General features: G+C 66.4%; 1 protein-coding gene across 1 annotated transcript; it reads right to left on the bottom strand.

Moving 5' to 3' along the window:
- Positions 1-2552: 2552 nt before the first annotated feature.
- On the bottom strand, positions 2553-10780 carry LOC115641705 (serine/threonine-protein kinase A-Raf-like; the record flags this gene model as incomplete). The annotated part of the gene is made up of 8 exons (XM_030545035.1): positions 10730-10780; positions 9450-9654; positions 7256-7359; positions 6564-6666; positions 4834-4988; positions 3485-3577; positions 2894-3041; positions 2553-2595 (listed from the first exon to the last, which is right to left on the bottom strand). Coding segments are annotated over exons 2-8 (823 nt in total), but the record flags the coding sequence as incomplete, so codon positions are not given.
- Positions 10781-11367: the final 587 nt, after the last annotated feature.

Here is an 11367-nt window from a genome sequence, read left to right as displayed (position 1 = left end):
CAGCGCCCCCTGAACCCCCTGCCCACCCCCAGCAGCACAGCGCCCCCCAAACTCTCACCCGCAGCACAGTGCCCACTGCTGAGTCCCCCGCCTGCCCCCTGCAGCACAGCGACCCCCGAACCCCCTGCCCACCCCCAGCAGCACAGCGCCCCCCGAACTCTCACCCGCAGCACAGTGCCCACTGCTGAGCCCCCGCCTGCCCCCTGCAGAACAGCGACCCCCGAACCCCCTGCCCACCCCCAGCAGCACAGCGACCCCCGAACTCTCACCCGCAGCACAGTGCCCACTGCTGAGCCCCCGCCTGCCCCCTGCAGCACAGCGCCCCCCCGAACCCCCTGCCTGCCCCCTGCAGCACAGTGCCCCCCCGAGCCCCCTGCCCACACCCAGCAGCACAGCGCCCCCGAACTCTCACCCGCAGCACAGTGCCCACTGCTGAGCCCCCCGCCTGCCCCCTGCAGCACAGCGACCCCCGAACCCCCTGCCCACCCCCAGCAGCACAGCGCCCCCGAACTCTCACCCGCAGCACAGTGCCCACTGCTGAGCCCCCCGCCTGCCCCCTGCAGAACAGCGACCCCCGAACCCCCTGCCCACCCCAGCAGCACAGTGCCCCCCGAACTCTCACCCGCAGCACAGTGCCCATTGCTGAGCCCCCCGCCTGCCCCCTGCAGCACAGCGCCCCCTGATCCCCCTGCCCACCCCCAGCAGCACAGCGCCCCCTGAACTCTCACCCGCAGCACAGTGCCCACTGCTGAGGCCCCCCGCCTGCCCCCTGCAGCACAGCGCCCCCTGAACCCCCTGCCCACCCCAGCAGCACAGCGCCCCCCGAACTCTCACCTGCAGCACAGTGCCCACTGCTGAGCCCCCCGCCTGCCCCCTGCAGCACAGCGCTCCCCGAACCCTCTGCCCACCCCAGCAGCACAGCGCCCCCTGAACTGTCACCCGCAGCACAGTGCCCACTGCTGAGCCCCCCGCCTGCCCCCTGCAGCACAGCGCCCCCCCGAACCCTCTGCCCACCCCAGCAGCACAGCACCCCCCGAACTGTCACCCGCAGCACAGTGCCCACTGCTGAGCCCCCCGCCTGCCCCCTGCAGCACAGTGCCCCCTGAACCCCCTGCCCACCCCCAGCAGCACAGCGCCCCCCGAACCCCCTGCCCACCCCCAGCAGCACAGCGCCCCCCGAACTCTCACCCGCAGCACAGTGCCCATTGCTGAGCCCCCCGCCTGCCCCCTGCAGCACAGCGCCCCCCCCGAACCCTCTGCCCACCCCAGCAGCACAGCATCCCCCGAACTCTCACCCGCAGCACAGTGCCCATTGCTGAGCCCCCCGCCTGCCCCCTGCAGCACAGCGACCCCCGAACCCCCTGCCCACCCCCAGCAGCACAGCGCCCCCCCGAACTCTCACCCGCAGCACAGTGCCCACTGCTGAGCCCCCCGCCTGCCCCCTGCAGAACAGCGACCCCCGAACCCCCTGCCCACCCCCAGCAGCACAGCGCCCTCCGAACTCTCAACCCGCAGCACAGTGCCCATTGCTGAGCCCCCCGCCTGCCCCCTGCAGCACAGCGCCCCCCCGAACCCCCTGCCCACCCCCAGCAGCACAGCGCCCCCGAACTCTCACCCGCAGCACAGTGCCGATTGCTGAGCACCCCCCTGCCCACCCCCAGCAGCACAGCGCTCCCCGAACTCTTACCCGCAGCACAGTGCCCACTGCTGAGCCCCCCGCCTGCCCCCAGCAGCACAGCGACCCCGAACCCCCTGCCCACCCCCAGCAGCACAGCGACCCCCGAACCCCCTGCCCACCCCCAGCAGCACAGCGCCCCCTGAACTCTCACCCGCAGCACAGTGCCCACTGCTGAGCCCCCCGCCTGCCCCCTGCAGAACAGCGACCCCCGAACCCCCTGCCCACCCCCAGCAGCACAGCGCCCCCCGAACTCTCACCCGCAGCACAGTGCCCATTGCTGAGCCCCCCGCCTGCCCCCTGCAGCACAGCGCCCCCCCGAACCCCCTGCCCACCCCCAGCAGCACAGCACCCCCGAACTCTCACCCGCAGCACAGTGCCCATTGCTGAGCCCCCCGCCTGCCCCCTGCAGCACAGCGCCCCCTGAACCCCCTGCCCACCCCCAGCAGCACAGCGCCCCCCGAACTCTCACCTGCAGCACAGTGCCCACTGCTGAGCCCCCCGCCTGCCCCCTGCAGCACAGCGCTCCCCCGAACCCTCTGCCCACCCCAGCAGCACAGCGCCCCCTGAACTGTCACCCGCAGCACAGTGCCCACTGCTGAGCCCCCCGCCTGCCCCCTGCAGCACAGCGCCCCCCCGAACCCCCTGCCCACACCCAGCAGAACAGCGCCCCCGAACTCTCACCCGCAGCACAGTGCCCACTGCTGAGCCCCCCGCCTGCCCCCTGCAGCACAGCGCCCCCTGAACCCCCTGCCCACTCCCAGCAGCACAGCGCCCCCGAACTCTCACCCGCAGCACAGTGCCCATTGCTGAGCCCGCCTGCCCCCTGCAGCACAGCGCCCCCCCGAGCCTCCCCCCCAGCCCGGTGCCTCCAGACCTCGGGGGCTCTCACCGTCTGTGAAGAAGCTCGCGGCCGCGATCTGAAAAAGGGGAGAAGAGCTCAGAGACCCCGAGAGGAAACGAACCCTCCAGGCTCTGTCCGTCCGGGTCCGCGGGCGTCTGTCTGTCCGCGCCTCTGCGCCCCCTGCTGGCAGGGCCGAGCCCTGCGTGCGCCCCACGATTCCTGGCCCTTTCCCGCGTCCCCCCCACTGGCCCCCCTTGGGCCCATTCCTCCCCCGCCCCCGGAGCCAGCCAGTCCCTGCCCTGGGGCTGATGGGAGCCGGCGTCCCCTGCAGGCGCCAGGCCCCGGCCCCACTCCCCGCCCTGCCGGGCTCTCACCTGCCGGGTGGCGTCGTCCCCGGGCTCGGCCGTGCTGACCATGTGCACGTTGGGGGTGGAGGTGGAGCGGTGGCGCTGGAGGGGCTGCCCCCCACCAGGGGGGTCTGGGAAGCTGAAGACATCGGGGCCAAGACACTGCTGGCGGGAGCTGGGCGGGGGGGCACAGGCAGACGAGAGCTGGGTCAGCGGCTCCCTTCCCCTCTGCGCCCAAGGGACTGACCTCCCAGAGTCCCTGGCCCGTGGGCACGGGGCCTTGCCCCTCCCTCCTCCCCTCCCCGCCCGATCCCTGAATCGGGGGCCGCAGGGTCCCAGCCGCGGTCACCCCAGGGTCATACCCAGAGCTCCGGCTCCAGATTCCCCCGGGATCCCGGCACCCCTCGCCCGTCAGGACGCCCCCCTCCCCTTCGCTCCTGGGCATCCAGATTTCCACAGAACCATATGACACGAGATTTCCTGCCGCCCCGTTTACATGGCTCCCGCCCCTGGTCGCTCTGGACTGGTGACCCGGCCTCTGTGTCAGTCCCCCTGCAATCTGGGGGTGATTTCTTCCCACGCCCCCCCCCCCGGGGTGGGACTGGGGGGCTCCCATACCTGGTGGGTTGCGGCGTTAGGGGGGCCAGGCCGGGCTGGGCTGAGGGGGAATCCTGCCCCTGCACATCAGGGTAGGGGCCATGGCTGTAAATCCTGTGGGGGGGAGGAGAGAGAATGTGGGGTGCAGATGCCCCTCACTCCTGATCTGCAGCCCCCTGTTCGCCCAGCCCTGCCAGTGCCCCTCACTCCTGATCCATAGCCCCTGCTCGCCCAGCCCTGGGCTCCCTGCCCCCACCCCCCAGCCCTGCTGGTGCCCCTAACTCCCAACCCACAGCCCCTGCCAGCCCAGCCCTGGGCTCCATCCCCAGCCCTGCCAGTACCCCTCATCCCTGACCCACAGCCCCTGCTAGCCCAGCCCTGGGCTCCCCCCAGCCCTGCTGGTGCCCCTCACTCCCAACCCACAGCCCCTGCCAGCCCAGCCCTGGGCTCCATCCCCAGCACTGCCAGTGCCCCTCACTCCTGACCCGCAGCCCCCTGCTTGCCCAGCCCTGGCCACCTCATTCACACACCCAGCTGTGCTGATGTCTCCCACCATCCCCTTCCCATTACCACTCCGGACGCCTGGGTCCCCTCGTCCCATGGCAGGCCAGGGAGGGTCCCCATGGGCCTGCCTCCTTTAGGTACAGGCATGGGAGGGGCAGGAAGGGCTGCGGGGGGGGCGTCACTCATGGGCCGTGGGCTGCACCCAGGGCCACGCACACACTGGGCAAGCAGCTGGGGGGGTCGACGACTGGTGGGGGCTGCGGGGGAGGGCTGGGAGAGCCGTGGGGGATCTCAGGGTCACTCACGGGCAGTGGGCCGTGCCCAGGGCCACGCACACGCTGGGCAAGCGGCTGGGGGGTAGAGGGCTGCGGGGGAGGGCTGGGGGGGCCGTGGGGGATCTGGGAGTCACTCACGGGCAGTGGGCCATGCCCAGGGCCACGCACATGCTGGGCAAGCGGCTGGGGGGTGGAGGGGTGCGGGGAAGGGCTGGGGCCTGCGGGGGCTGTGGGGGATCTGGGGGTCACTCACGGGCAGTGGGCCGCGTCCAGGGCCACGCACACGCTGGGCAAGCAGCTGGGGGGTCGACGACTGGTGGGGGCTGCGGGGGAGGGCTGGGAGGGCCGTGGGGGATCTCAGGGTCACTCACGGGCAGTGGGCCATGCCCAGGGCCACGCACATGCTGGGCAAGCGGCTGGGGGGTGGAGGGGTGCGGGGAAGGGCTGGGGCCTGCGGGGGCCGTGGGGGATCTGGGGGTCACTCACGGGCAGTGGGCCATGCCCAGGGCCACGCACACGCTGGGCAAGCGGCTGGGGGGTGGAGGGGTACGGGGAAGGGCTGGGGCCGTGGGGGATCTGGGGGTCACTCACGGGCAGTGGGCCGCGTCCAGGGCCACGCACACGCTGGGCACGCGGCTGCTGCAGTGCTGGTGGAATTTGTAGCCGCACGTCTGGCAGCGGAAGCCGTGGAAGAGGAACTTGAGGCAGAAGTCGCAGAAGGCCAGGCTGAAAAACGTCTTACGGACCTGAGGGGACAGATGGACACATCTAGGGTTATTGCTAGGTCTCTTGGGGACGGTGTGTTATTGTTGGGTCTCTCGGGGCTGGGGCGTTATTGTTGGGTCTCTCGGGGCTGGGGCATTATTGTTGGGTCTCTCGGGGCCGGGGCGTTATTGTTGGGTCTCTGGGGGCTGGGGCATTATTGTTGGGTCTCTCGGGGCCGGGGCGTTATTGTTGGGTCTCTCGGGGGCCAGTGCATTATTGTTGGGTCTCTCGGGGGCCAGAGTGTTATTGTTGGGTCTCTGGGGGCCGGGGCGTTATTGTTGGGTCTCTCGGGGGCTGGGGCGTTATTGTTGGGTCTCTGGGGGCCGGTGCGCTATTGTTGGGTCTCCTGGGGGCCGGTGTGTTATTGTTGGGTCTCTGGGGGTCAGGGCTTTATTGCTGGGTCTCCTGGGGGCCGGTGCATTATTGTTGGGTCTCTCAGGGCTGGGACGTTATTGTTGGGTCTCTCGGGGCGGGGTTGTTATTGTTGGGTCTCTGGGGGCCGGTGCGTTATTGTTGGGTCTCTCAGAGCCGGTGCGTTATTGTTGGGTCTCTCGGGGCGGGGTTGTTATTGTTGGGTCTCTGGAGGCCGGTGTGTTATTGTTGGGTCTCTCAGGGCTGGGGCGTTATTGTTGGGTCTCCTGGGGGCTGGTGCGTTATTGTTGGGTCTTTCAGGGCCGGTGCGTTATTGTTGGGTCTCTCAGGGCTGGGGCGTTATTGTTGGGTCTCTCAGGGCTGGGGCGTTATTGTTGGGTCTCCTGGGGGCTGGTGCGTTATTGTTGGGTCTTTCAGGGCCGGTGCGTTATTGTTGGGTCTCTGGAGGCCGGTGCATTATTGTTGGGCCTCTCAGGGCCGATGCGTTATTGTTGGGTCTCCTGGGGGCCGGTGCGTTATTGTTGGGTCTCCTGGGGGCCGGTGCATTATTGTTGGGTTTCTGGAGGCCGGTGCGTTATTGTTGGGCCTCTCAGGGCCGATGCGTTATTGTTGGTTCTCTCAGGGCCGGTGCGTTATTGTTGGGTCTCCTGGGGGCCGGTGCGTTATTGTTGGGCCTCTCAGGGCCGATGCGTTATTGTTGGGTCTCCTGGGGGCCGGTGTGTTATTGTCGGGTCTCAGGGCCGGTGCATTATCGTTGGGTCTCTCAGGGCTGGAGTGTTATTGTTGGGTCTCTGGGGGCTGGGGCGTTATTGTTGGGTCTCTCGGGGCCGGTGTGTTATTGCAGGGTCTCTCGGGGGCCGGTGAGTTATTGTAGGGTCTCTGGAGGCTGGGGCGTTATTGTTGGGTCTCCTGGGGGCTGGGGCGTTATTGTAGGGTCTCTGGGGGCTGGGGCGTTATTGTTGGGTCTCTGGGGGCTGGGGCGTTATTGTTGGGTCTCTCGGGGCCGGTGTGTTATTGTAGGGTCTCTCGGGGGCCGGTGTGTTATTGTAGGGTGTCTGGGGGCTGGTGCATTATTGTTAGGTCTCTGGAGGCTGTTGCGTTATTGTTGGGTCTCTGGGGGCTGGGGCGTTATTGTTGGGTCTCCTGGGGGCTGGGGCATTACTGTTGGGTCTCCTGGGACTCACAAAGTTGTGCATGGTGAGTGGCACCTCGTCCAGCACCTCCACATAGAGAACCTGCCCCTCCAGCGGGGTGATGTCCGTGTCCCAGGCGGTCGGCATCTTCGTCCTGCCAGAGAGACGGGTCAGAACCGGACCCAGCCCCCGGCTAGGCCGTTGCCCCCCACTCCCAACCCACAGCCCCCCCGACCCCTGCCGCTGCCCCACACACCCGACCCACAGCCCCCCCAAACCCTGCCGGTGCCCCTCTCGCCCGACCTGCAGCCTCCGCGAACCCTGCCGGTGCCCCCCACTCCCAACCCACAGCAGCCCCAGAACCCTGCCGGTGCCCCCAACTCCCAACCCACAGCCTCTGCGAACTCTGCCGGTGCCGCCCACACGCCCGACCCACAGCCTCCCCGAACCCTGCCGGTGCCCCACACGCCCAACCCACATCCTCCCCGAACCCTGCCGGTGCCCCCCACTCCCTACCCACAGCCCCCCTGAACCCTGCCGGTGCCCCGCACGCCGACCCGCAGCCTCCCTGAACCCTGCCGGTGCCCCCAATTCCCGACCCGCAGCCTCCCTGGACCCTGCCGGTGCCCCCAACTCCCAACCCACAGCAGCCCCAGAATTCTGACGGAGCCCCCCACTCCCTACCCGCAGCCCCTCCTGAACCCTGCCGGTGCCCCCCACTCCTGACCCGCAGCCCTGCTCACCCGCCCAGGCGCCGATACACCGCGCAGCAGTCCTGGTTCAGCCCTCGCACCTTCAGCGCTTTGTCCAGGGCATCGTAGACGGTGGCTCCCGGCCGTACGTTGACCTGACGTGGGGGAGGGGTTACACACGGCTTTTGCCCCCCCAGGGCACTGGTGAGCTCAGCCCCCCACCCCTGCACAGCCTGCAACGGACCCCCCCACGTAGCCAGGTAGACGCCCACACTCGTGCAAGGGCATGGCTAGAGTGCCCCTCACCCCCCGGAGCCGTGCAACAAGACACACTCGTGTGCAATTGCACGGATGGTGCTCACGCTCCCCTGCATGCCCAGGGAGCCGTGTGCAATGACACTGCCTGTGCTCATATCCCCTGCACACTCAATACATACCGAGGGAGCCGTGAAAGACCCGTGCCTATGCAATTGCACGGACCGTGCTCATGCTCCCCGGCACACCACAGGTGTGCTCCGGCAGCCGTGCACTGAGCCAGGCACGTGTGCAGTTGCATGGTCTGTGCTCACCCCGCCTGCACATCTAGGGGGCCGTGCAAAGCACTGGAGGCTGGAGAGGAGAGACATAAGAACGGCCAGACTGGGTCAGACCAAAGGTCCATCCAGCCCCGTGTCCTGTCCTCTGCCAGTGGCCAACGCCGAATGCCCCAGAGGGAATGAACAGAACAGGGAATCATCAAGTGTCCACCCCGTCGCCCATTCCCATCTCCTGGCAAACAAAGGCTAGTGACACCATCCCTGCCTGTCCTGGCTACTAGCCACTGATGGACCTGAACTCCATGGATCTGTCTAGCTCCCTTCTGAACCCTGTTATGGCCTTGGCCTTCACAACATCATCCAGCGAGGAGTTCCACAGGTTGACTGTGTGTTGTGTGAAGAAATACATCCTTGTGTTTGTGTTAAACCTGCTGCCTGTTCATTTCATTGGGGGACCCCTAGTTCTCGTGTTGTGGGAAGGGGTAAATAACACGTCCTGATTTACTTTCTCCACCCCAGTCATGATTTTATAGACTCTATCATATCCCCCCGAAACACCTTAATTCCAGCCTGAACAGTCCCAGGCTGATTAATCTCTCCTCATACAGCAGCTGCTCTATACCCTGATCATTTCTGTTGCCCTTTTCTGAACCTTTTCTAATTCCAATCTAGCTTTTGGGAGACGGGGCGACCACACCTGCTCGCAGTATTCCCGGTGTGGGCAAACTAGGGATTTATATAGAGGCTACTTGGTATTTCCTATCTCCCTTTCTTAAGGGTTCCTAACACTTTGTTTGTTTTTTGGCTGCCGCTGCGCATCGAGCGGATGATTTCACAGAACTCTCCACAGTGACGGCAAGATCTTTCTCGAGTGGTAACAGCTAATTCAGACCCATCATTGTGTACGGAGAGTTGGGATTCTGTTCTCCAATGTGCATCACTTTGCATTGATCAACGCTGAATTTCCTCTGCCATTTTCTTGCCTAGTCGCCCAGTTTGGTGAGATCCCTTTGTCGCTCTTCGCAGGCTGCCTGGGACTTAACTGTCTGGAGCAGTTTTGTGTCATCTGCACATTTTGCCACCGCCCTGTTCATGCCTTTTTCCAGATGGTTTATTAGGATGTTGACTAGGACTGGGCTCAGTACAGACCCCTGGGGGGGGACACTATTTACCTCCCTCCATTCTGAAAACTGACCATTTATTCCTACCTTTTAACTAGTTACCGCTCCATGAGGGGACCTTCCCTCGTATCGTATGACAGCTCACTTTGTGTAAGAGCCTTTGGTGAGGGACCTTGTCAAAGACTTTCTGGAAATCTAAGTACACTAGATCCACTGGCTCCCCTTGTCCACATGCTTGTTGACGCATCAAAGAATTCTAGTAGATTGGTGAGGCGCGATTTCCTGTTACTAAAACCCTGTTGACTCTTCCCCAACAAATTACGTTCATTGATGTGTCTGACAATTTGGTTCTTTACTAGTTTCAGCCAGTTTGCCCAGTACTGAAGTGAGGCTCACTGGCCTGTAGCTGCCGGGGTCACCTCTGCAGCCCTTTTTAAAAATTGGCGTCACATTAGCTACCCTCTGGTCATTTGGTCCAGTCAGCTTGTGCCTGAGGCTGGTCGGGGACCTGCTTGCTCCCAGCCCCTATCCCGGGGTCCTCAGCCCCGGGGCCCCCTGCCCCGTCCCCACGGTGAAGGGGCCCCTCACCACGGTGCGCTGCTGGTTGGGGAGATAGACCTTGACGGTGCCGGTGCCGGCGCCCAGGCCCGCCTCAGCTGTGGGGCTCTCGTCCGGCGCCAGCCCCCGGGGCGGCTCCATGGGCACCGGGTCCTCCAAGCGCAGGCCATTGGAGATGGGGCAGGAGGAGTCCGAGCAGCGCCGCATGGGGGAAGGCAATGGGGAGGGAGAGAGCCTGGGGAGAAGGGGGGAGAGTGAGACACAAGATGCCCCCAATAGCATAGTGCCCCCCACCCTCACCCCCCAGCACGGTGCCCCCCACCACATCCCTACCTGCCCCCTGCTATTCCAACCCTAGGCTCCCCGCACCCCCTGCTCTGCCAGCGCCCCTCAGTCCTGACCCTGAGTTCTCTGACCTGCTCTGGGAGGGGAGAGAGGGGGAGCTGGTGGCTAGAGCAGTGGGGGCTGGGAGCCCGGACGCCTCGGTTCTCTCCCCAGCTCTGGGAAGGGAGTTGGGGCTGGTGGGTGAGAGCGAGGGAGGGGACTGGGAGCCAGGACTCCTGGGTTCTCTCCCTGGCTCTGGGAGGGGAGTGAGGGAACAGCAGTGGCTATAGCTGACAGCACCCACCTAGCATGGGCTGTCGGGTGGGGAAGGGGCTGCCAAGAACTGGGGTCTTTGGGGCCCGTGAGGCCGTGGGGTGAAAACCAGCCCCAGCTGCTCCCAGGGTGAAAGTGTCACCCTGCAGCTAGGCAGAGAGCAACAGCCTGGCCCTGGGGTGCAGCCAGCTCTGTGGCAGGGCACCTGGGGAAACAGCCGCATATAACATGGGGGTGGGAGATTCCATTGCACTGAGGGGGGCACTGCAGCCCCCACTCACCCCCTGCTATGGGGGATGGGAGATTCCACTGCACTGGGGGGCGCTGCAGCCCCCTCTGCCCCCCTGCTACGGGGGGGGTGGGAGATTCCATTGCACTGGGGGGGCGCTGCAGCCCCCACTGCCCCCCTGCTATGGGGGGGTAGGAGATTCCATTGCACTGGGGGGGCACTGCAGCCCCACTCACCCCCTGCTATGGGGGGTGGGAGATTCCATTGCACTGGGGGGGCGCTGCAGCCCCCACTGCCCCCCTGCTATGGGGGGAGGGAGATTCCATTGCACTGGGGGGGGCGCTGCAGCCCCCACTGCCCCCCTGCTACGGGGGGGTGGGAGATTCCATTGCACTGGGGGGCGCTGCAGCCCCCACTGCCCCCCTGCTACGGGGGGGTGGGAGATTCCATTGCACCCAGCTGGGGGGGAGCAGGAAGTTCCTACCTGTCACAAGGAACCAGCCACCATCTTGAATGAAAGTACCAAAGGGGCGTGGCCTTTGCCCTGACGTCAGATGGGCGGGGCCTATGTGGGGCGGGTTTAACCCTTCCCCTGCTGCAGGACTCCTGGGTTCTTTCCCCGGTTCGGGGAGGGGAGGAGGACTAGTGGTTAAAGCGGGGGCGGGGTGTCTTGGAGCCCGGACGCCTGGGTTCCCCCCGCTGGCCCTGCGTCACTCCCCGGGGGGCAGCAGAGACCGGGGACGGGACTTCTTTCTCCCGGAGCTGCCCGGACGCCTGGGTTCCCTGGGCCTGGGGGGAGTGAGGGGGGTCTGAGGATCCCAGCTAGGGCCGGGCTCGAGGGGGTGCCGTGGGGCAGGGCTGAGCGGGGGGCGCTCTCCGCTGGCCGTCAGGGCAGGGGGCTGGGGGACGCACTGGGGCAGGGCTGAGCGGGGGCTGGGGGGCGCACTGGGGCAGGGCTGAGCGGGGGGCGCTCTCTGCTGGCAGTCAGGGCAGGAGGCTGGGGGGCGCACTGGGGCAGGGCTGAGCGGGGGGCGCTCTCCGCTGGCCGTCAGGGCAGGAGGCTGGGGGGCGCACTGGGGCAGGGCTGAGCGGGGGGCGCTCTCTGCTGGCCGTCAGGGCAGG

Source organism: Gopherus evgoodei, unplaced genomic scaffold (assembly GCF_007399415.2).
Source record: "Gopherus evgoodei ecotype Sinaloan lineage unplaced genomic scaffold, rGopEvg1_v1.p scaffold_35_arrow_ctg1, whole genome shotgun sequence".
NCBI classification, from domain to species: Eukaryota; Metazoa; Chordata; order Testudines; family Testudinidae; genus Gopherus; species Gopherus evgoodei.
Note: the sequence above shows the minus strand (reverse complement) of the source record. Positions and strands in the feature narration are given on the sequence as shown.